Genomic DNA, 26,730 nt, shown 5'->3' with positions numbered 1-26,730 from the left:
GTGCCACCACGCCTGGCTTTTTTTTTTTTTTTTTAATTCTTTTTTTCCTCTAGGGTTAGGGCTAGGATTAGTGTTAGCACAGTGGAATAACTTTTACTAGGCTAATCGTCTTGCAAAAAATAGCAAGCTTTGGACAAAATATTTAAAAAAATTATCTGAAGACAATGGAGAGTGATGAAAAGCTGGCTGGAAGTACAGGAGAGTAAAACCTATGAAGACATTGTATTTTAATCTAGGGCAGGTACTAGGCACAGTAACAGTCTTGAAAGCCAGAGAAGTTCAAGTCTTACTAGCTGAAGAGCGAAGGCAAATTTCAGAGTGACCAAAGAATCTGGAAACTGAGAAAGAAATTCAGACAAGGAGAGTCACAAGAAGGGCCCACACAGCCCAGCTCTCAAACTCTTCCCTAAGCTTCACACGCCTGGGACTGACTTAGAGAGTTCATAAAACCATTGAGAGTAGAAGATTGCAACTCTTGTCCACAGAAGTGTAGGCAGACAGAATATTTGTTCCAAGGAAATCAGCCAACAGGCAGATGGTCTCAGGTGGTACTGGGGTGGAAACCACGGGCTTTTTTTTTTTTTTTTTTTTTTTACCTCCAGGCTATACTTCCAGACCTATTTTTTATACTTTGTTTGAAAACACGGTCTCAGTTGCTGAGAGCCTCACTAAGTAGCTGAGGCTGGCTTCTGAACCTGTGCAATCTTCCTGTCTCAGCCTCTCAAGCACTGGGATTACAAGTGTGCACCACCATGCCCGGCTCATTTGTTTTTTGAAATGGGATCTCGCCAACTTGCTAAAGTCTTGATAAATTGCTGAGGCTGGTCTTGAATCTGTGATTCTCCAGTTTCAGATTCCCAGGTACTGGAATTACAAGTGTGTGCCATCATGCCTTAAGATTTAATCTCTTGACAGCATGTTAGTCAAAGTGTGATTCCTACTGCTGTTTACTTCAAATTACCTGGAATACTTTTTTTCTTTTTTCTTTTTTTGCAGTACCTGGGATTGAGCTCAGGGATGCTCTACCACTGAGCTGTGTCCCCAGCACTTTTTTTTGTGTGTGTGGTACTGAGGACTGAACCCAGGGGCATTCCACCTCTGAACTATACTCCCAACCCAATTTTTTTTTGGGGGGGTGGGGGGGACAGGATCTCACTAAATTGACTCACCAAGTAGCTGAGGCTAGCTGCAAACCTCCTGTCTCAGCCTCCCAAGTGCTGCGATTACAAGCACATGCCACCATGCCTGGCTCCCCAATCCTTTTTTAATTTTGGGACAGGGTCTTGCTAAATTGCAGACTGGTCAAAATCTTTCAGTTTCCCTGCCTTAGCCTCCATAGTGGCTGGGATTACAGGCATGTACCACCATGCCTGGAGTACTTTTAAGATGCCTATTTTCTGGCCCAACCCTAGGCCAGAAAATCTTGCATCTCTAAGTCTTGGAAAGCTCCAGGTGTTCGCCAGGTACATAAATTGGAACAATTATTTTGTGGGTTGGGAGGTGGTAAAAGCAAATACTAGACCAAGCCTTAGGGTAGGATCTACTCTTTTGAAAGTGCTGGCATTTCAGGCCGGCAATTCCTTGTTGTAGAGGCCTGTCTTGTGCACAGTAGGATGTTAGCAGAATCCCTAGCCTTGTCCCACTGTCCCCCCACTGTTTCAAACAAAAATGTCTCCAGACATTGAAATGTGTTTTCTCGGAGGCAAATAGCCCCAGATGAAGAATCAGAAGGACTGCTTTGGGGGCTTCTAGTAGTAAGCATGTTTCCAATCCAAGGATCAGAAGCATAGGAATACATGGGGGAATATCCAACTAACTATTGAACAGGACTGTTCCAGTAAGAGCTCCTGAATAAGGCTGATACTAGTAATTTAGCTGCCTCATTGTAGAGGGGTCACAGAGAACTCTAGATTTGGTGACTGATGGAACAGACAGTTTATCACCACCCAGGGCCTGATTGGCTAGGTCAGCTCTCAGTTCTAATTGTGCACTGGATTTAGTGTGGACTGTGTATATGCTGGGGCGGGGGTGGGGATACTGGGGATTGAACCCAGGGGTGTTATGCCTGTGAGCTACACCCCAACCCTATTTTATTTTTTGAAACAAGGTCTCATTAGGTTGCTGAGAGTCTAAGTTGCTGAGACTGGTCTCAAACCTGCAATCCTCCTTGTCTCAGCCTCCCCATGGGATTATAGGTGTCTGCCACCACACCCAGCTTCATGTGGACTTTAAAAAACACAGCTGCTTGAGTCAACCTCAGTTGTGAATCAGAATTTCCTGTGGTGAAATCCAGGCACCTAATACCTGCCCTGGGTTTGGCTCCCTGGAATTGGACAACATCCAAAATAATGTGTTCAAAAGCTCAGAAAGGCCTCATCAAAGCAGAGCAGCACCAACAGTTGGTGTCTGACCCCTGGTAGCTCCCATCCCCCCCAGGAGTGAGGACGGGAGCACTCGCCCCCCAACACACACTGTGGCTAAACTGTGCTAATAAGGCATTTCCTCCTACCCCCCTGTTGAGCTCACCTGAACTTTTGCAGTGTTTCTACTCACTGCTTAAAAGATGATTCCCTTCTCCCTGCCCCGCCCCCTTGTTTTGATATTTCCTTGACTTGTCTTAGCACTTTGCATACTAGTTAGGCAGGGGCCAGGTGGTGCAGCTCGCGTAGAGTGCTTGCCCACAGTAAGCAAGGCTCTGGGTTCAATCTCCAGATGCTTCAATCAATAAAAAAAACAGAGAGAATTAAAGCCTTCTTGCATCACAGCAAACAGCAGTTGCTTAGAGTGGTAATTAACACTTTACGACAGGAAATGCAATAAAGAAAAAAAAAACACACCTCTGTAGTACTTTTTAAGTATGTATAGTTAACTGAAAAGTAAATCCATGAAGAGTCTTGATTAAATCTTAGTTGAAACTAGGCATTACTTAAGCAATAATTTCACAAGAGGCCAAGAACTCTGTAAAAGCACTGCTACTGAATATTTTATTCAGAAAAAAAGAAGACAAATAAAAACAAAAATTCTGGTCATTTGCAGTATCTATCAGCTTTCAATTTGGCTCTTCTGTTAAAAAAAACAAAAATTAATCAATGTAAAACATACTATATATAGTCAATTGTTACTAAATTAAAAACTGTTCACTTTTGGTTATTATATACTACAACATTTACTTTTCAACTTTCTTTTTATACAAAATGGATTCTAGTTTTATAAAATTTATTTCCCTAATGTTTAACAAATGTTGTCTAAGAGCTTTTTCAAGTCACAATAGGAATTTTAACCATTTGAATTTAAGGCTGCCCTAAATTTCTATTTGATGGCATGGTGTATTTTAATAAATGATAAAGTTACAGGGCAAACTGTTTATTCTACTTCAGAGTCAATATCCTGATTATATTTTATACCTCTTAATTTCTTAGAACTAGATAAATGCATTAATTTTTGTTGGTTTGTAAGGAATGTAAGAAAATTCTTACATTATTACTGATTTCAGGTAAGGACTCCACCACTCAGTTACTAAGAAATATATGATTACATATTGCCTTCATCAGAAAAGAGTAATATTTCAACACAGGATCTAAGTGAGTGGTAGATTACATTTTTCTTCAGTATGGCACTTTTTTGATTTATAGCTCTAAGTTCACAAACCTCTTGGCCTATTTTTCTAGGTTGTAAGCCATAGACATTACTTATTTAAATAAAAATATCAGTGAACAAATATTAATAATGTGCTATGAGAAATACCCTGCACCTTTCTGAATCTTAAAACGGATCCAATTTCACTTATTTAGCTTTTATACTTGTCATTTGGGGAAGGGGATACTAGGGATTGAACCCAGGGGCATTCTACCTCCTGAGCTATTCCCCACTCCCTTTTATTTATTTATTTATTTATTTATTTTTTTGCGGGTCTGGGGATAGAACCCAGGGGCATTCGACCTCCGAGCTACACCCCCTGCCCTAGTTTTTATTCTTTATTTTGAAACTGGGTCTCACTGAGTTGCAGAGGGCCTCACTGAGTAGCTGAGGCTGTCCGCGAACCGCGATCCTCCAGGTTTCAGCCTCCCGAATGCTGGGATTACAAGCATGCGCCACCACGCCCGGCTCCCTTTTATTTTTGAAACAGTTTCACTAAGTGGCTGACAGTCTTGCTAAGTTGCTGAGGATGGCCCTGAATCTCCAAGCCTTCCAAGTACTGGGGTTACAGGTGTGTGCCACCATGCCCACATTACACTTAAGTCATTTTTTATATTCATCTATGTTTATTTCATCTACTCTAATAGAATGCATAAAATATGAATATTATTCAATGACTTTTAAATTTTGGGTCTAAATAGTTATAAACTAGGTGATGGTAAATAAATTTATGCAATAGGTTGGTTCATTCAACCCTGAATTTCTTACAATAAAGTCTGTAAATACTTGGACTGTTATAATTAGATATTCTTTTTTTGTCATTCTTTATCCAGACTTATGATATCCTCTCCGGTAATATTACCATATACATAGATTGAAATAAAGAATAAAAAAATTGGAAACACTAATAACTTAAAAAGAACATAAATTTGTACATGCACCTTCTATTATTACTAAAAAGTTGGAAATACAGAAATATATTTACCTGTCCAGAAGTGTCTCATGCAAAAATCCATCTTTTCGAGCCTTTTTAAGGATTTTACTGTCTTCTTTACTTATTTTAAGCTTGTGGTCTTGGAAGCTCTGAAATTTTTTTCTGTAAAGATGTGTTCATTGAAAAATATCTCAATCTTTGGTATGTTTCCTTATAAACTTGCAGATATTACTAAAATTTTTTCACTTATTTAAAAAATCCAGTTTTCTCTCTACTAATTTAACAGCTTTTCAGCTACAAGATGACTTTTGTGACCCAACACCAAAGCCCTCTTCTACCAGGAAACATGGGCTGGAGTCCCCCATGTCCTAAGTGTGAACAGCACATGGGCACCATTAGAGAAATGCTATTAAGCAACTTTAGCTTTGAGTGCTAGCATGATAATTAGGAAAACTGAAGCTCTGAGAAAAGCTTTTAGCTTAATGCTGTGTTCTAGAGTCTGCATTCTACTTAGGTATTCTACATTAAAATGCCTGAAGAAATGCTTCACTGTCAGATCTGTAAGTCTAAAAGGAGAATACATACACATAGTTGATTTCACACTGTTTTACATTTCCTTTGTCTTCTTCTGGGATGTCATCTTTTTTCTTCATTTCCCTTTCAGCACAGGACCTAATCTGGATATTGGAGATGAGACCCAATAGGTTATATTCACTTATCTCCTCTCTTGTCCACTTAGCTTATCATATAAGGACATTCAAGTTCATTTCCATGTGTGTGTGAGACAGACAGACAGACAGACACACACACACATACACACACACCACACACACGGACGGACAGACTGGGGAGTGAACCCAGGGCCTCAAGTACACCAGGTGAGTGAGCTTGAGTGAGCAGGTGCTCTACTTTTGAGCTGCACCTCTAGCTCTTCAGGCATAAAATTGCCATTATATGCTTCTCTAAAACAGTGCTTATGTCAGAAACAACAAAAAACTTATTTGAAAAACATTTTATAGACCAATCAGATCCTATTTGGGCAATTAAGCAATAATTTGACCAACTAAATTTGGCCTCAAAGGATTAAAATATCCCTGGTACACACTATGCATTTTATTATATTGAGAGCTTAAGACAGTAGTATTTTACTTAGAACAGGCTACTACCAAACATTAAAAATTCTAATTACACAATTTGTTTGCATTGAGTTGGAATCCACCCTATTAAGTCCTCAAGTTTTGATAAGTATTTACTATAACATGCCCGATTGATTCAGATATAGCAATTAGATCATCCAGGGAACTAGCAATTTGCAACCCAAAGCATGTATGATTCCAAAGTGGATTTCTGTGGTCTAGAGCTTCCAGCTACTTGACTAACCAAAGCCAAGGGAAATCTGACAGGTACTGCATTAAGAACTACTTTAATCATTAACACAAGAGTATCTTTCTCTACAACAGTACAAAGTACTAGCTGGGCCTGGTGGTGAATGCTTGTAATCCTAGCATTTGGGAGGCTGAGGCGGGAGGATTGCAGTTCGAGGACAGCCTGTTACTACTAAGTGAGGCCCTTTGCAACTCAGTGAGACCCTTTTTCAAAATAATAAAAAATAGGGCTGGGGGGTGTAGTTCGGACGTAGAATGCCCCTGGGTTCCGTCTCCAGTACAGCCAAAAAAAAAAAAAAAACAAGTACAAAGTACTGAAGATATATTTATACTGTTTGTCTTCAATAACACTTCCAATGAAATGCAGATGAAAATAATTTAAACATGATACAATAAAATTAAGTGTACATAAAACATAAATGAGAAGTCCATCAACATTTTCGAATGGTTCATTTCTTAAGAAGCAGCACGTTATAGAATGTAGGAAAAGCTTGTGGAGTCAGTTGAGCCTGCACTGTCTAAAGGTGTGACTTTCATGAAGTGCTTGTTCAAAACAAGTGAGGATGTATAGAGTCAAAGGCTGTTTCTCTGTGTAAAGTTAAGGCAAAGGCAAGTACCTCACAGGAACACTGAAGATTAAAAACAACAACGCTACTTGGTTTAGATTTTGTTAACGTAACTGAAAAAAATATTATGACTAACATTTCACTTTTTAAAGTCTAAGAAAAGAATAATTAAGTTTTAGATTAAAATTATTTGAGACTTCTGGCAGTCAAAAGACTCAAGAAACTATGGAAAATGCAGAAAACTTTCTAGCTTATGTAGTATCTCATAGGTGCTATTTCTTTCTCCAACACCCAGCTTCAAAAGGTGAAATAGTTAATGATATTTTTTCTATTGAAAATACAAGAAATATTTTTCAAGGGAAAAATACTAAGACTGTGAAACTGAATACCATGAAACTTACTTTATGCGTGTGTGTGTGTGTAGGGGTTACTAGGGAGCCCAGAGGCATTCTACCTCTAAGCCACACTCAACCCTATTTTATTTTGAAGCAGTCTCACTAAGACAATGAGTGTTGGCCTTGAACTTGTGATCCTGTTTCAGCTTCCTAAGTACTGAGATTGCAGGCTTGTGCCACTGCACTGGCAAAAAATTATAAACATTTTAAAAATAAAGGAAAATATATGACAAAGATCTAACATAAGGCATATATATATATATATATACCTGATACCTTGGATTGGGGCCTTCCCTCAGTGTGTTATATATACACAGCAAATCTGGATAGCTACAACCTGTTATTCCTGATAGAGGTTAAGCAGGGAAGGTTCAGAATATCAAGAAAAAGAAAAGTGATAAGACAAGAATGGTTATTCACATTTTTTTTTTTTTTTTTTTTTGGTGGTGGTATTGGGGATGGCATTTTACCTCTGAGCTATCAATCCTGCCAGCCCCTTTTTCAATTTTGTTTTGGAACAAGGTCTTGCTAAGTTACTGAGAATCTAAGTTGACGAGGCTGATCAAGTACTGGAACTACCACAGTCAGCTGGTAGTTATTCTTTAGACATATCTTTGTATGTGTTTTGTCATTAAGGATCAAATTAATTTTGTGAGTTAAAAAATTAAGTCTCATCTAATTTCAGTTAACTACCTGATATAGGTAAGTTATCAAACAATTTCATTTATAGTTTGACCTTGATATGAAAATCTCTGTACAACTTTTAAAATCAAGTATTAAGAAAGAGTAGGATTAGGGAACTTTGCCTGAAAAAAACTTTTATTTCCAGTACAGTGACTGATAAAAAATTCTATAAAGCTATCTTATATGTTTCATATTTTCCCTCATGTAAAGAAGACATGTAAGTTGGGTGTGGTGGCACACACCTATAATTCCAGTACTTAGGAGTCTGAGACAGGAGGATCACAGGTTGAGAGCCAGCCTCATCAACCTAGTGAGGCCCTCAGCAGTTTAGTGAGACCCTATTTCGGAAAAAAAAAAAGAATAGGGCCAGAGATGTAAGTAAATGATAGAATTCCCCTGAGTTAAACCCTTAGTACCTATCTCTCCCACAAAAAGACATGTAAGCATGTAAGCCAGGAGTGGTGGCTCACACAAGAGGACTGCAGGTTTGAGGCCTCACTGGGGGTGTAGCTCAGGGGTAAAATGTCCTTGGGCTCAATCACTAGTACAAAGCAAACAAAAAGACCCCACATACTTATTCATAGAGAACAGAAACTTGAGCGTTAAATCTCTATAATTTATGCTATGACTTTTCATGTTTCATATGGTGATGAGTATATCATGGGTGCTGAAGTATTAAAATCAACCTAGTAACCTCATATGTGTTGGTGTGAAAACAGTTATGCACAACTATGAAAGGCAACAGGGCAATATTTAACAAAATTATACAGATTCCCTGACCCTATAATTAGGCTTTCGGGAATTTATCTTTAGATATACTTGCACATTTACAAAATAGCCAAAATATGGAACCAACCTAGGTCTCCATCAACAGATGAATAGATTGCAAAATTATGGGAAATACACACAATGGAATTCTACTCAGCTATAAAGAAGAACAAAATCATGCCATTTGCAACAAGATAGAAATGAAAGTCCTGGAGAACATTATGTTAAGTGAGATCAGCCAAGCACAGAAAGAAAAGGGACGTATGTTTTCTCTAATATGCCCAAGCTAAAGAGTATTAGGGATACCAGAGGGGCTTTAGATAATGGAGGAGAAATCTCAGCAAAGCCAGAAAGAAGGATAAGGGAGGAAGAAGGCTGAGGTTAATCAATGAAAAAGCTACATTCGAATATGTGTCTACATGTGAATATAACACTGTTAACCTGGACACTCAGTGTTGGGAGGGAGGGAAAAGGGGAAGCAGGAGGTGGGGGTTGGGAGGGGAGGGCACCAAGTACTGTGTGAATGTATGCCACTCTCAACACGATCCACATTATGATGAGACTATAGTGCACCAATAAAATATAATTAAAATAAAAATCCCACCAAAGTTATGTGCTATAGCATTGTTCATCAGAATAAAAGGCTAGAAATACCTTAAATTACTGTCTACAAGAGACCGATTAAGTAAATTTTGTCTCTAAATGGAATACTATGTTAAAGAGAGAGGAAGGGAGGAGAGGAAGACAGAAAAGGAGGGAGGGAGAACTTTCTACATTCAAGAAAAAAGTCTCCAAGATACAATACTATGAAAAGGGGGGAGGGACTAAGGTAGAAAGTTACAAACTTATTTATATGTTTATAAAGAAAACTTTAGGAGGCTTAAAAAAAAGGGGAGGGGGGAATAGGGACAGGGTAGATTGAGACAGCTGAATACGGTAGGTAGGAGATGTATGTCTTTATAAGCTGTTGTTTTATTTGTATTATGTAAGCACATGTATTAAAAATTAAGCTTTGAAATACAGGCAAGGAAAAAAAAAAGGAAACAGAAAGCACACCTAAAAATGCAGTTATTTCTCTATTATGCTACAAACAAACCAGCAATTAAAAGTTATAATTTAAATGAAGCATATTAGAAACATCAAAATATAAAAAAAGCTATTAAGTCTTCAAAAGGGTAGTAAATGACTATTCAGTGTTTTAGAGCGACATAAGTTATAGCACCTATGTGACATGTGTAGAAAAATGTCATGATTACCTTTATCATTTCTTCTTCTCCTGCTGTTTTACTTTTTGCTTCAATATCACCGGCTTCATTACATCTAATAAAGCAACTATTTGAGGCCAATAAAGCCATTTTCCCCTAAAGGCAAAAAAAAAAAAAAAAAAGCTATGAAAATATATACAGAAGAAATCCTGCATCTTTAAATTACTTTTTTCTTCCTGATTCTAAAATCAACAAGAATTTAGAGAAAACCTGGAAATCTTCTATAATCTTACTATTCAAAAGATTACCAAAATAAACCCCCTTAACTAATGAATGTAAGGCTGGAGGTGAATTATAATTTGGTTTATTCTTCTGGAAGACTTTATATACCATCAGATATACTATTCAGAAAGAGTAATTATAAAATGTATTAATAACCTTATATATATCCAGTCACAAAAGTGCTGTGACATTTCATTTAATTTCTTATTTAGGCAGAAGGAGCTGTACTGTGGTCGCCTGGATGGTTCTTGGTGAGCAACGGGCTATGGCTCCAAAGGGAGCCATGTGATGAAGCCTATGATGAAGCCACATGAGGACTGAATCCAGGACCTCGTGCATGCCATGTAATTGCTCTACCACTGAGCCCTTGTTGGTATTATTTATTATAAAATTATAAATATCCCATTATAATTAACAGCATAATCTAAAAGGGGTTGTACCATTAGTAGGCCATAGAATCAATTTAGTGGTTACTGACTAATATTAAGGAGAAGGTCAGACAGGAAAGATTGTGAAAGAGAACAGAAAATATCAGCGCACATAACAGCTAAGTATTATAAGTAAAACTCTTCAATTATAGGTATGGGTGTTTTAGGATGCACTATAAAAATACCTTTCTCCATGGACTGGGATCAAAATAGTTTGAAAGTCACTGAATAAAGATTTTACTGTGGAGGGTAAAAGCCTAATGAGACTAATTATCAGGTCCTTTTTGGAGCTGTTTAGCTAACTTATGGGTCTTGAAAAACACCATTGGAAAGCCGGGTGTGGTGGCGCATGCTTGTAATCCCAGCCCTTGGGAGGCTGAGACAGGAGGATCGCATAAGTTCGAAGCCAGCCTCAGCTACTTAGTGAGGCTCTCAGCAACTTAGTGAGACCCTGTTTCCAAATAAAATATAAATAGGTCTGGGAGTATAGCCCGGAGGTAGAAAGCCTCTAGGTTCCACCCCCAGTACCACCAAAAAAAAAAACAAAAAACAAAAACAAAACAAAACACCGTTGGATCCTATTTTGTGTATAACCACAGTCCTACTCAACTACTAAACTTCTCCTTAGTTGTTCAACCTATACCCACCGGTCCTTACTGTTCTCGATATAGTGCCAACTCTTTGGAGCCTGTTTAGGTTTTGTATATTTTTGTTCAGTCTTTACTCATGACATAAATAAAAAGAGAGAATTGTTTTCTGTATCGACAAGGATTCAAGACATTCGTATGTTACAACTGTTAACTTAATAAAATCAATAAAAATTAGTGTATTATCTTTATTCTTCTTTTGTTGGTTTTTTTTTTGGTGCTGGGATCAAACTGAGGGCTGTATACATGCTAGGCGAGAGCTGAGCTATATTCCTAGCTCTTCATCATTTTGTATTAAAACTATCTTTTTGCATACTGTTTGCTTTTGCTTTTGAACTTCATGATGAACTTACTATACAAACTGTCACAAGGCCTTAGCTTGCTCCACTATCTACTTATCATACTCCTGTTTTTGAAAACATCCACGATTCTGGTAAGAAGACACTCTGGAACTATCCTGGATTCCTACTCTGAGACTTAAATTGGTCATTACTTAGAATCATATTTAAATAAAAGAGACACACATCTAGGACCCAAGGCTGTATAAAAATATGGGTGGACAAAGGAACGACTGTATTTTTCGTTGCATTAATTTTTGATCTTTTCCAATTTAATATATTGCACTTTTTTTTAAGAAAACATGCTTTCACTGATAAAGAATTTCTCTTTCATTGATGGGAAGTTTTTATAAATAATAATGGCACTTACATCTTGAAAAACTGGTTCCCATTGTTCTCTTGGTCCAATTGCATCTGAACGGCCAACAACAAGCCCATCTGAATTTATACCAAGGTATTTTCCATAGCCAGATTTCAGAGCAATTCTTTGGAGTAATTAAATAGATAAATGTTAAAAACTGAAAGAACATTAAATATGAAACAAAAATAGCATGTGTGTGTACATATATACACATATATATATGTGTGATTATATACCTGTATGTATACAAATTCATAGTAGACATATCCCCAGTGTTCAAACTCTGCATATGTGCCGGGCGTGGTGGCGCACGCTTGTAATCCTCATGCTTGGGAGGCTGAGACAGGAGGATTGCACAGGTTCAAAGCCAGCCTCAGCTACTTAGTGAGGCTCTCAACAACTTAGTGAGACCCTGTTTCCAAATAAAAAATATAAAATAGGTCTGGAAGTATAGCCTGGAGATAGAAAGCCTCTGGGTTCCACCCCCAGAATTAAAAAAAAAAAATCTCCATGTGACAAGTTGCTGCCTTAATGGACATTAGAGTTCTATATATACAATTTTATATTTTACTTTTGACAATAAGCATTATATAATATCTTACATTATAAAGCAAACATTTTCTAAATGCATTATTCTTAAAACATGCTACTTTTGATAGATACATATTATAGATATAATGAAATTTTTTCTTCCATTATACAAAGTCCTAATGATTTCATGATTTCCTCCCTCCCTCTCTCCTTCCTTTCTGCCTCTCTTCCTTCCTCCCTCCCCAGGGAAATTTTACCTCTGAATTACACCTCCAGCCCTTTATAAACCTTTAAAAAAATTATTTTTTCAGTACTGGAGATTGAACCCAGGGGCATTCTACCTCTGAGCTACACTTTCAGCTCTATTTTTTTATTCTTTATTTTGAAACAGAGTCTAAGTTGCGGAGGGCCTAAGTAGCTGAGGCTGGCCATGAACCTGAGATCCGCCCATCTCAGCCTTCAAAGTACTGGGATTATAAGTGTGCACCACCATGCCTGGCTAACTTTTTGTTTTGAAACAGGGTCTTGTTATATTGCTGAGGCTGTTTTGGGACCTGAAATCTTCCTGTCTCAGCCACCTAAGTGGTGGGATTATAAGTACATGCCTCCATGCCCAGCTACAATATTTTTTCTGTATAAAAAATAGCTTATTTATCTTTAGAAGAGATTCCTAGAAAAGGTAGTTATTAGTTGAAGGGTATCAACTTTGTAGATACCCTTCAGGTACAGAAAAAACTGTAATCAATTTATATTCTCATTCAAACTAGGAGAGAAGTATTTTTTACCATAATTTTTGAAAATATTATGCCCTTTAAAAATACAAATATGATATGCAAAAAATAGTATACTATTAATTTGCATATTATTTGTGAGAATGATGTTTGCATTTCTGTTATTTTCCTTTTAGTTTCTAACTTATCTGGAAATTCCCAATGTAACTGATGTATATTCACAAGCATATCAAAGTCAATCACTAAGCCAAACATGAGAGAGAAGAAGGGATGAGGGAGGGAATGGGATGGGAATCAGGGAAGGGCTAAATGAGTGATGTGCACATGTAGGCCTCAACCATCTTGTACCCCATTAAGATGTATAACTACAATGTACCAATAAAAAAATTAAAAAATATGATATGGTGAAAATAGTACACTATTAATTTACATATTATTTGTGAAAATATTTACATTTGTTATTTTCCTTTTAGTTTCTAAATTATTTAGCTATGTGTACCTATTAAGGTTATTGCACATATTTTCTTTGTTGTTTATAATATTTTGTCTAATTATAAAGTTTGCATCAGTAAATTTTTTCCTTTGCTTTATTCTTCTTTCACCAATTTATCAGACATTAAAAAAAGTATAGCAATTTTACTGTGATTTTTTTTTACAATTATAACTTCCAAGTATTTATTTTACCAGTTCCTATGCCAGAATTGGCTATATACTCATTTATAGGTTTGTTACTGTACAATACAAATGATCATGCTGACATAATTAGCAAGAAAAGTAAAATTCAATGTCTGTATCCATTACTCAAAAGCATCATTCTGAACTTTTGCACTGTGAGAATAAAAAGAGGTCAGTTCATAAAATAATTGTAAAAACAGTGAGTAAAATAATCTTTTGCTCTTATGATTATATAACATCCTCTGCTGGTTTCAAAAATGCATCTTCATCCTGTTTATCCCTGGACTTCTGTGTACGAAACTTATAAATCATAGCATCATTTGATCAGATTTGTGTTACATTTATGTCTGTCACATGATTTTTTTATTCTGTTACTTGGTTTCTGACACTATAATCTTCAATTATAAAACTCATATTTTTGCCGGGTATGGTGGTGCATGCTTGTAATCCCCATGCTTGGGAGGAGGCGACAGGAGGATCGTGCAGGTTTGAAGCCAGTCTTGCTGGCTTAAGAGACCCTGTTTCCAAATAAAAATATAAAAAAATAGGTGTCTGGGAGTGTAGCCCGAATGTAGAAGGGTTTCCAGGAACCCCAGTACCACCAAAACAAAACAAAACAAAAAAAAAACCCTCATATTTTTTCAGCCTGATACTGATAGCAATAAACATAAATATATACTTTATATAGTTTGAGCATCCCTAATTTGAAAATATGAAATGCTCCAAAATCCCAACCTTCTCAACTATGAACATAACATCACAGGTGGAAAATTCCACAGTAGATCCCATTAGCAGTTTATAGTCAAATAACAAGCATACTAAGAATACTGTATAAAAATTCTCTTTAGAGCTGGGCGTGGTGGTGCACGCTTGTATTCCCAGTACTTGGGAGGCTGAGACAGAAAGATCTGGGTTTGCAGCCAGCGTCAGCTACCTAGTGATGCCCTTTGCAACTTTGTGAGACCCTGCTTCAAAATAGAGAATAAAAAATAGAGCTGGGGGTATAGCTCGAAGGTAGAACTCACTTGGGTTTAATCCTCAGTACTGTAAAAAAAAAATCATCTTAAGTGTGTATAAGGCAAATATGAAATATAAATGAATGCCGTGCTTACATGTGGGTCCCACCCCCACAATATCTCATTATGCACATGTAAATATTCCAAGACCCTGTAAAATCAGAAATCCAAAACATTTCTGCTCTTCAGGATTTAAAATAAGAGACAGTTATCCTATATCTGGAGATTTAACTCTCTTCTCAAAACAGTTATTACAAATCTAATTTAGTACTTAGTCACTTGATAAACAAGTAACTATATTTTCAAGTGGCACAAAAATATACTTTTCAAAAAATAATTTCTTAAATCAAAATTACTCTTTGAGCTTACAATACCTAAATAGTGAAGATTTTTAATGAATAAAAATAAATCTGAAAAAAGTTATAGTTCAATTCAAGCTTACCTGGAATCAGACAACTTGACAGCAGTAAACTGCTCTGGAGGACTCGGACCCTCATCAACTATAGGGAAAAAATAAAATTATTCAAAATTTGTTATAAATATAAAGATATTCTTTAACTTAAAAACATAGCTTTATATTTCTAATTTAAAAAAAGATATTTGAGCCGGGCGTGGTGGCGCATGCTTGTAATCCCCGCGCCTGGGAGGCAGAGACAGGAGGATCGCGCAGGTTCGAAGCCAGCCGCGCGTGCTGGCTTAGGAGACCCTGTTTCCAAATAAAAATGTAAAAATAGGTCTGGGAGTGTAGCCCGGAGGTAGAAGGGCTTCCAGGAACCCCAGTACCACCAAAAAAAAAAAAAAAAAAAAAAAACCACCACCACCAACAAAAACAAAAAACAAACCCCCCCCAAAAAAACAAATAAAAAAAGATATTTGGACAAAATTGTAATACTATTGTATCCAGAGTATCAAGATCTTTTTTAGCTTATCACTACATGGCAAATTTTATATACTTCCTAAGATAGGTTGTCAAGATGCTTATTTAGGCATTTCCAAGATATTTTCTTTTTGTGTTCTAAAACACAGTGCATATACATAAGTAAGCAATACTTGAAGTGGTTTCATTTATCTAGGGGATGACCATTCTGATCAAATGATATTATTATCTTCAAACTACTTAATTCATCATTAGTGCTTTCCCCTGCAGGCTAAAGAGAATGAGAAAACTTCCAATTGTTAACTACATCAAGATGCTTTTGGTAAAAGTTCTGAAGAAACAGAAATTCAAACTTCTAACTCAATTAAGGTTTTCTTTTTTCTTTTCACTATTTCAATTATTTATGTTGTTTTTTATTTCTACAGGTATTCTTATAGTACTATACAGCATATTTTTAAATGCTTATACTAGAAAGAGGGAATTGTCACTAGATGGTAAATATTAAGAAAAAAAGCAGAAGAGTCCAAAACAGTGGCTCTGTTCCTCGGAATATGCTTGAGAAGAGTCAGAATGGATACCTGTGTGGATGTCACAAGATCTATACTTTAAGTGGCCTTTCCCTTTCCACATTTAAACCAGATACAAACCTTCTTTATGTGGCGCTCCCAGTGTAAAAAGTCCATTGTCAAGTGCGTGGACATAGGTTCCTTTATCCATTTCAATAGCAATGGTTCCTGAAATTTCACCAAAATTGGCTACTGTCCACCAGATTCCTAAAAAATAAAATCAATATTTAACTTTTTCTTTTAGGTTTTACACAAGTTTTTTTTGTTTGTTGTTGTTGTAATTTATTTTTAAAAGATCTCACTTTGAGCCAGGCATGGTGGTGCACACTTGTAATCCCAGTACTCAGGAAGATGAGACAGGAGGAATGAGATTCATGGTCAGCCTCAGTTACTTAGTAAGGCCCTCCACAACTTAGTGAGACCCTGTTTCAAAATAAAAAATAAAAATTAGGGCTTGGGGGTGTAGCTCGGAGGTAGAATGCCCTGGGTTCAATCCCCAGCAACACACATACACACAAAATAAAACAACCCAAAAAACAAAACACAAAAAACCTTTTATTCACTTTCTCCTAATGGTATCATCTTATATAACAATCTTAGAAGTCAAAGTTAGGAAACTGGGTAGATCCATGTGACTACTATCAGTGTCAAGATTTTTTTTTTTTTTTTGAGGTACAGGGGATACAACCTGGGGGCATTCTACTTCCAAGCTACACCTTCAGCCCCCTCCTTTTATTATTATTTTTTTCTTTTGGTACTGGGGGTGGAGCCCATGAGCTTTTCTACTTCTGGACTATACTCCCAGACCTATTTTACACTTTATTTGGAAACGGTCTCACTAAGTTGCTGGGAGCCTCACTCAGTAGCTGAGGCTAGCTTTGAACCTGTGCAGTCCTATCTCAGCCTCCCAAGTGTGGATTACAAGTGTGTACCACCATGCTGGGCTATCATTCTTTATTTTGAAACAGGTCTCACTGAGTTGCAAGGGCCTAAGTAGCTGAGGCTCTCTGCAAACCATGATCCTCCTGTCTCAGCCTCCCAAATGCTGAGATTAGAAGCATGTGCCACCTTGCCTGGTGGTTTTTTTTTAAAAACTATAAATAGTAACATGGGTAAAAGTACAAAATGATACAGAAGGAACAGTCTAGTCTCTCTCTTTCTAAACTGAATCCATCCATCCATCCATGTCTGTTTACCAGTGGCAAGGCCTATTAGAAACCATATCTTAGCAACCCCTACAAAAAGAGGCATTTTCCAGCACATATAGCAGTCCCCCTTTTTCCAGGGGATACATTCCAAGATCCTCAGTGGATGCTTGAAACTGGCTAGTACCAAATGCTATAGATACTATCTATGTTTTTTTTTATACATATATGCCTATGATAAAGCTTAATTTATAAATTAGGAATGATACTACTAATAGAACACATATAACAATATACTGTAGTGAAAGTTACGAAAATGTGGCCCTTCTCTTTCAAAATATCTTTTTACTTTTACCTTTTCACTTAAAAGAAGAACTTTATGGCTTCTCTTTGATCTTTTTAAGTTTCCATATCACTACTCTTGTGCTTTGGAGCTATTATAAGGTAAAATAAGGGTTGCAGAGCACAAGTACTGTGATAGATGACAATTTGACTACTGAGTAACTAATGAGCAGAAAGCATATACAGTGCGAATGTGCTAGAAAAAAGGATGACTCCCATCTTAGTCAGCAGGGTGGGAGATTTGATCACGCTGCACAGCATAACATGCATTCTAAAACTCTGCTTATTTCTATAATTTTCCACATAGTATTTTCAGACCTCAGTTGACTGCAGGTAACTGAAACTGAAGAAAAATAATTCAGGCTAAAGGGTGATTATTATAATTCTAACTGATTTTAGATTAGAAGCAAAATGAGCAGCATCTATGTTTATGAACACTAATGTCTAAGTCACCAATACAAAATGTTAAACTTAAGAGTCCAATTACTTAATTAATCATTACAAAAGTTTATATTTTAACAGAAAAAAAAGTCTCAAAACTTCTCATGAATTGTACTTTATCTAGGGCAGAACCAGATCAATTATTTCTGGACATTACACAATATTAAGGAATTCTTGTTAATTTTGCAAGGTCTGATAATGACATGTTTGGTATAAAAAGGTATAAAGCAAAGGGAAGAAGAAAGATAGATACAGACGTTATAAAAATGTATTTTATGTATTTGGGCAAAATGTCATATCTTTAATTTATGTAAAATACCCCATAAAAAATATGTGTGGGTATATCTACAAATGAAACAAAACTGGCAAAACATTCATAATTACTAATGCTGAGGGATATGAGTACATGAGGATTGATTTATTATAATCCACTTCTGTATTAGTTTGGAAACTTCCATAATACAAATTTTTCAGAAATCGAGTTAATCAGATTACACAAAATTTCTTGTTCAGCTATATAGTTCAGGCTTTTCACAACTAATTAAAAACATCAGTAAAATTTTAAATATGAGCAATAATTTAAAAAAGATCCTTTATCCCTACCTACATCACACTATGCCAATAATCAATGTGAAATGGATGATATATCTAATGTAAAAACTAAAACAAAACAAAATAACATGTTTAAAAGGAAATAGAGATGAATTTCATCATGACTTTGGTGTAGGCAAAATATCTCTCAGAATAGAGAGATAAGGCAATAATCATAAAAGAAAAACAAAACAAAAACAAAATCAAGTGAGCTTTAGAATGGCTAGAAACCTCTGTCTATCAAAACAAGAACAAAAACTACTACTAAGAAAATTAAGACGTACATGATAAACTGGGAGAAAAGACTGATAATATCACCAGCTGTTGGAATAGAAACCTTCATTCATTTTTATTGGAAAGGTAAAATAGCACCACTTTAGAAAGTTGAGGTAGTTTCTTATATGGCTAAATATTCACTTACCTTTGATACAGCAATTCCACACCTACATTTCTACCCAAGATATTTACCCTAATTTTAGAAATGTTGATTTGAAGCTTAATGCCATTCCTATTTTTACAGTGTTAGAACAGATGTAAGTTATGAAGTTTCAAAATACTATTTTTCAAGTAAAGAACTATGCTTTAAAGTTTTGGTATGGAGATGATAAAAAAACTAAATAGGAAATTGACTATATGTATGTTTAGATCAATTTGTTTCTAGTCCCATTTACATAATACCCTGATGTTCATTCTAATTAAAACTTTCATTCCTTTCACAACTTATAAAATATTTTTACTATGATTATATTTACTTTAGGGAGAAATTGCTAACTTCTACAATTAAAATGCTGCATGTCAAGAAAATAATGTGTAAAATATATTTGTTTAAATAATATTTACCTATAGTAAGTCTTTAAAATTACGGATCAGCCGGGCATGGTGGCGCACCCTTGTAATTTCTGTGCTTAGGAGGCTGATATAGGAGGATCGCACAGATTCGAAGCCAGCCTCAGCTACTTAGTGAGGCTCTAGGCAACTTAATGACCCTGTTTCCAAATAAAGTATAAAATAGGTCTGGAAGTATAGCCCAGAGGTAGAAAGCCCCTGGGTTCCACTCCCAGTACCCCCCCCCCCACACACACACAGTGGATTAGAATCTCTGCCTACTATCAAGCCTAATAGTGCCTATTCAATCCAAGACACATTTCCTCTCTCCTGACCATTTTTCCACATACCATGTTCACAAATAAAAGGAATCTATCTGAAAGTAAATATGTGAGCACTTTCAGACACATACGAATAGGTCATAAATTCCCAATTAGAAAAATATTTTAAATGAGATCTCAAAGAATGTTAACTTTTCTCACAATAAAGTACTGAAATGACCTACCAACAACATCAAGTTGGGTTTCTTCACCCTCTTCTCTTTTTCTCTTCTTATCTTTACTCTTTTTCTTCTTACTACAAGAGAAGAGTTATATGCATCAGTTTAGATATATTGGTTTGCGTGTGGAATATCACAAGATGGAAATATAGAAGATTCTTTAAACTGTTTACTGATTTATAAATTGTTGATTTTCAGTGTTTTACATTTATTTATCCTCTAACTGACAGTACTGAGAAATTGCTTCTGTTCCCTTGCACGCTCTTATAGTTAAGAGTAGACTCTGGGACTGGGGATGTAGCTCAGTGGTAGATTGCTTGCCTGGCATGCACACAGTGCTGAGCATGATCCCCAGGAAGGGCAGTGAAAGAAGAAAGACTGTGCAGCCAAACTGGCTTCAATTTTTTTTTTTTTTTTTTGGTGGTACTGGGGTTCCTGGAAGCCCTTCTACCTCTGGGCTACACTCCCAGACCTATTTTATTTTTTGGAAACAGGGTCTCTTATGCCAGCACGGCTGGCTTCGAACCTGCGCGATCCTCCTGTCTCCGCCTCTCAAGCGAGGGGATTACAAGCGTGTGCCACCACGCCTGGCGTCTAGCTTCAAATTTTAATCCTGTCACTTCTTAGCATTGTAATTTTTGGAAAAAGTCCTTAATTTCTCTTTGAATCCATTTCTCCACTTTAAAATGAGGATAATAACCCAATTCTTAAGTTTACTATAAGGATTAAGGGCTAATATATACCTTCATATATTGCCAGTGAGAATATAAAATGGTTAACAGCCTCTTGGGAAAGCTTAGGGTTTCTTAAAAAGAAGAATTATCACAAGAACCAGTAATGTTACTCATAAGTATGTATACCCAAGAGAAAGGAAAACACATCTACACAAATTCTTATATAAGTATATTCATAATGACTTTATTCTTAATAGCCAAAAATTGAAATCACCCTAATGTCTATCAACCAATGAATGGATAAGCAAAATGTGTTACAGGCATACAAAGGACTGCTGTTCAAACATAAAAGAAAGCAAGTATATTAAAACAGAGATGAACCTCAAGAATGTTTATGCAAAGGAAACCAGATACAAATATGATTCCACTGTAAAAAAATATTCATAATAAAAAGAATTCTTAGCCTGGTGTGGTGGCGCACACTTGTAATCCCAGTACTTGGAGGCTGAGACAGAAGGATTGCAGGTTTGTGCCCAGCATCAGCTACTTGTGAGGTTCTCTGCAACTTAGACTCTGTTTCAAAATAAAGAATAAAAAATCAGGCTAGGGGTGTAGCTTAGAGGTAGAATGCCCCTGGGTTCAATCCCCAGTAACACACAAATCCTTATAGACAGAAAACAGATTAGTAGTTGCCAGAAACTGGGAAAAGAGAGTATAACTGCTAAATATATATGTACTTTCTTTTTAGTGTGATAAAAGTTAGAAATTAGAAAATTGCATAATTAGTGGTGAACCTTATGATATACTAAAACCCACTGTATTGTGCACTTGAAAAGGATCAGTTTTATGGTATTCAAGTTAGATCTCAATAATGAAAAAAACAAGGGTGATTTTAGAGAAAAGTTAATATGCAAAGTGTTTAGTACAACTCCTAACACATACTGTTACACAGGTCTTAATGACTGTTATGAGAATTACTGTTATGAGTCATTACTGAATGACTGTTATGAGAATTATACTTGTGTTTTAATCATAAAATTAAGTTTTCAAAAGCTAATTCTCATCTCCTCCCACCTAATTCAGACAGTATAAGCTTCAGAATAATACAGGGCAAGTTCTTTATGATACTAGGCCCCTAGAAAGGAGTTTTCAAGTTAGTAATTCCACTGAACCCTTGACATTCTCTCTCCATCTCATTTAAAGTGCCCAGAACTCTGTAATTCGCTAAGAGTAGAAGGAAATGCTCAACACTTCTACAGTCAACCACGGACAAATCTATAGTTCAAAAAGAGGTGGAGAGAGCCAGGCGTGGAGGCGAAAATTTATAATCGCAGCATTTGGGAGGTGGAGACCAGAGGATCATGGTTCGCAGCCAGCCTCAGCTACTTATCGAGACCCCTCGCAACTCAGTGAGACCCTGTTTCAAATATAAAACGACTAAAAAAATAGGGCTGGGGGTGTAACTCGGAAGTACAATGCCCTTGGGTTCCATCTCCCATACGGGGGATGGGGGGGGGACGGAGATGTGAATGCACGGGTATCTTTCTATAAACGGCTAATAACTATAAATCTCAATGTTATTTCCTCCTTCAATTTGGCTGTTTATTTTCTGCACACGTTATCTGGTTTAAACATCATACATGAAAACAAAGACAATTTTAACCAGTTTGCTACAAATCGCAAACTTAAAAAGTAATAGGTGCAGTCCACATTTGAGCCCACGTTGCTATACAACCCATTTCCTTAACCACCAATGTGATCCAGCCCACTTCCACCTGTATATCACGTTGGAAACAAATTTTCAAGAAGTTTTTAGGAGGCTGAGACAGGAAGATTGCAGGTTCGCAGCCGGCCTCGGCGACCTAGCGAGATGTTCTGCAACTTGGTGAGACCGTAATAATAATAATAATAATAATAATAATAATAATAATAATATTAAAAAATAGGGCTGGGGGTGTAGCTTACAGGTAGAATGCCCCTGAGTTCAATCACCAGTACCACTACCACCACCAGAAAAAATAAAGTTTTTAAGGGTAAGGGAAACAGTGTGGTAAAGAAAATTTCCTTAACAGTAGAGGTTCGAAATCTTCACCTACGTGAACAAACTAATGGGGAGCCATCACGGAGAAGTTGGAGGGAGGCCTCGGGGACCCTAACTTGAGGCTCCTGGGCTGCAGGTCTCCCTCTCCGGTCCTCGGTTCTCTCCCTTCCCAAGAAGCGACAGCTAGGGCTCGGTGCGGCCTCCGCTCGGCCGGTGCCGGCCAGCCCGGCAGTGGCGGCGTGAGGAATCGGGAATCTACCGTCCGCGCCTCGGGTCTCACCTCTTAGCCTTCGTTCCCTTGAGTACGAGTTTGGTAGACTTCACGTAGGAGTATTCGGCCATGTTTCTGATGGGACTACCGCACAAGGAGTGGGGAGCTGGCTCAGGACAGTGGATCCAGCGAACAAAAACGGTCGGGAGAGAAAGTAAATTCGAAATAGGGACTCAGCAAAACCGCAGGCAAAGGCCAAAATGAAACACCGCGGACCCGACCCACTCTCCACTCTACCGGAACGCAGAGTCCAAACCCGGAGGTCTACTTCCTGTTTACGTTTGGGGAGCTACGGCGGCCACGCACGGCCCAACTTCCTGTTTATGTTTGGGGAGGTACGGCGGCCGCGCACGGTCCAACTTCCTCAGCGTTTACTTCCTGCCTCTGGCGGGGCTCCCGGATGTCAGGGATCTGCAAGGCAGCAGAAGGTCGCGCTCTCGGCGCCCGGGTGTCACAGCCCTGGCCGGCCTCTCCTGCCACTCTTGAGGCAGCCGGGCTAGGAGTCAGCAGCAAGGGATGCTCGATGAGCCGGGGTGAAGCGACGCAGCCTCCCGCCTCCTGCAGCGGGAGCTGGGCGGGCCAGGCGGGAGACCCCAGAGCCGATATCGGCCTGGCCGCTGGCCTTGGCTAACGTTGCAAGCCGGTTCAATTCGGTGGACATTTATTGTCTCACTACGGAAATAAAGAGCAGTGAACGCGAAACAATAAGGGAATAACATAAAATAGGATTGGCTGCTAATTTGAACACAGATTTCCTGCTATCCCAGCCACCTCAATATCTCTCCTGCGGCTTCCAATGTCTTACAATTTTATAATTCTCTCTCTCAATTCTCGATTTTATAATTCTTTATCCTCCATAGCGCTTCCTGTATGATCTTTGTAAAGTGAAATCGCCTACCATTTGTAGTCCCTTACCTCAAATCTATCAAAGACAGCCCATCTTTTGTGGGGGAGAGGGAGTGGGCGAGGAAAGGAATCCTGCTTAATAAAATGATCTGGCCTCTTTCCCCCTCACGTTACCCCTGTCATTCTAGTTCCAGTGAATTAATGGATAAACCTGTATGTCCTGCGTTTGCTTCTACCCACCGTGATGCCATCCCTCCTATTCCTTCTCTTCACTTGGCTCTTTTTTCAACCTTTCAAGACAGACTTCATATTCTTCAAAAATTCTGCTGTGAAGGACCTGTATTTCCCTCAATATCTTGTGTTTCTTATGCCAGCACAACTGAACAGGAACCCTAGCTTATTCATGCTTGCTTCACCCAAGCATGATGTTAAAGGCCTTCATCTTAGTAAATAACATGTAATGGGTGGCAGTTTAACCTTTATAATCCCAAATTTCTTTAGCTATAAAAAGAGATGATACATCATACATCAATGCGTATAAGAAAACCCTTACTTTTTTTGGTACTGGGGATGGAACCCAGGGGCATTCTACCTTCAAGTGATACCCCAGCCCTATTTTTTATTCTTTATTTTGAAACAGAGTCTCACTGAGTTGCAGAGGGCCTCACTAATTAGCTGAGGCTGGCTGCAAACCACGATCCTCCTGTCTCAGCCTCCCAAATGCTGACAAGCCTGCGCCACCACACCTGGCAGGAAAACCCTTTTCTTAAAGTCCTCAGTAAATGTCAATCTATTCAAGATCCTAAACTTAAAATAATTGTATTTGGGTTCAGAGAATTGCATTTGGGAAAATGCTGATTCTGAAAAATATGAAAGAGCGCTGCAAAGACACTCAGAATGTATGTGACTTTTAAAGGGAAGAAGCTGAGGACAAAACTAATACAAAACATGAAAAGAGGTGATTTTGGTGCAGAAAAGCTACCTTAACACTAAGCTTTATATCACTAGGCTACACATGACTGATGGCCAAAGCTACATCTAGGTATAAAAGTGTTTTTGTGGACATAAGATTTTTATTTCTCCTGAATACACATGCTTAGGATTAAAATTACTGGGCCTTTTGGTAACTCTATGTCTAACTTTTTGAGAAAAACCCAAACTGTTTTCCAAAGGAGTTACCATTTTCATCCTTCCTAGTAATGTATGAAGGTGTAAAATAGCTCTTAACCCTTTTAGTAACCTTAGGATTGGGTTATTATGCTCACTGTAAAGTGGGCAAACTGATTCAAAGAGAGATTAGTCACAGCACTAAGAAGTGACAAGATCAGGTTTTATTTATTTATTTATTTATTTTTATGGTTAGGCCAAGATTTATTCATTTATTCAACAAATATATAATGAGTAAATAATGCTAGTTCTCACGCTTCACAGGCAGAATTGGAAAAAGATAAATCATGCATGAATGTGGCTGAGATATAGGTTTTCTTCAGATGATTTACTCTTCAATATAAAACCTTTATTTCTTTATGTATTTATTTTTGCCTGGGATGGAACCCAGGGCCATTCTACCTTCAAGATACACCCCTAGCCCTATTTTTTAAATTTTTTATTTTGAAACTGGGTCTCACTGAAGTTGCAAAGGGTCTCACTAAGTAGCTGAGGCTGTCCTTGAACCACGATCCTCTGGTCTCAGCCTCCCAAATGCTGGGATTACAAGTGTGTGCCACCACGCCCGGCTAAGTTCAGGTTTGGACACAGTATACTCTTGCTAGAAGCAATTTCTCAATACTGTATGAAAACATATCAATATAAATAAAAAATCAATAACTCATAAAAATGTATAGCTTAGAAGACTCTTCCATGCTCCCATTTTTCATGCTTAACACATGAAACAACATGTAGCTTTTCTCCCATAGTGAAAAAAAGAGCAAAGATAAGAGAAAAAGAGGGTGAAGATATGAAATATGTTGATGGTGTTGGTGAGTCATTTCAGTACTATGTTCGAAGAAAATTTAACATTTTTTGAGATCACATTAAAATATTTTCTTAGGAATTTTATGCCTATTAATATGTGTCTGAAAGTGCTCAGTTGTTATAGTTGCAAATTCCTTTTTTGGGGGGGATATTGGGATTGAACCCAGGGGAATTCTACCACTGAGCTATACCCCCATGCCCTCTATTATTTAAACAAGGTTTTGCTAAGTTTCTGAGAGCCTCTCACAGTTGTTGAGGATGTCTGTGAAACTGCAAATCTGTTTCAGCCTCCTGAGTACTGCCATTACAGATGTGTGCCACCACGCCCAGCTACAGATTCCTTTTATTCAAGAGCATGGTAGGTGCCATTGATGGCTTTTCCTCATCTTTAGAATGGTGTGCAGGGGCAAGGATGTGTGACTCTTGGATTTAATAGGCACCACTAGACTCCTTATTAGAAAGAGACTCTGAAGCTGGGAATGGTGGTGCATGCTTGTAATCCCAGTACTTGGAAGGCTGAGGCAGGAGGATTGCAGGTTCATGGCCAGCCTTAGCTACTTAGTGAGGCCCTCTGCAACTTAATGAGACCCTGTTTCAAAATAAAAAAAATTAAAGAATACGACTATGGTGTGTATCTCAGAGGTAGAATGCTCCTGTGTTCAATCCCCAGTAAAACACACACACACACACACACACACACACACACACACACAGAGAGAGAGACTCTGATTTATAGTTTATTATTTTATTAAATTTCATTGGTGCATTGTAAATGTACACAATAGTGAGATTCGTAGTTTTAACATCATATGTGAACAAAGCATTATTTGGTCTCTTTTCTTACCCATAACTCCCCTTTTCCTCCCCATACACTATAATGAAATTCATAGTGGTACACTCGTGCATGCACATAACATAATTGGTCTCTTTCTTTCTCAACCTCCAGTTTCTCTCTCCTGTTTCCCCTCCAATACTCTACTAGTGTCTCTCATTTTCATAAGGTCCATTTTCTGTCTTTTTTTTCTCTCTGGCTTCCATATATAAGAGAAAACATGT

General features: G+C 37.6%; 1 protein-coding gene across 1 annotated transcript; it reads right to left on the bottom strand.

Moving 5' to 3' along the window:
- Window positions 1-2,956: 2,956 nt before the first annotated feature.
- Window positions 2,957-22,925, bottom strand: FRG1 (FSHD region gene 1; the record flags this gene model as incomplete). The annotated part of the gene is made up of 9 exons (XM_080710002.1): window positions 2,957-3,063; window positions 4,622-4,732; window positions 5,156-5,247; window positions 9,625-9,729; window positions 11,639-11,753; window positions 15,025-15,082; window positions 16,107-16,232; window positions 19,875-19,945; window positions 22,864-22,925. 9 exons carry the CDS (start codon window positions 22,923-22,925, stop codon window positions 3,027-3,029), a joined length of 777 nt encoding a protein of 258 aa, XP_080566128.1. The 3' UTR covers window positions 2,957-3,026.
- Between the last annotated feature and the right edge of the window lie 3,805 nt (window positions 22,926-26,730).

Source organism: Muscardinus avellanarius (assembly GCF_963383645.1).
Source record: "Muscardinus avellanarius genome assembly, chromosome: 14".
Lineage (NCBI taxonomy): Eukaryota > Metazoa > Chordata > Mammalia > Rodentia > Gliridae > Muscardinus > Muscardinus avellanarius.
Note: the sequence above shows the minus strand (reverse complement) of the source record. Positions and strands in the feature narration are given on the sequence as shown.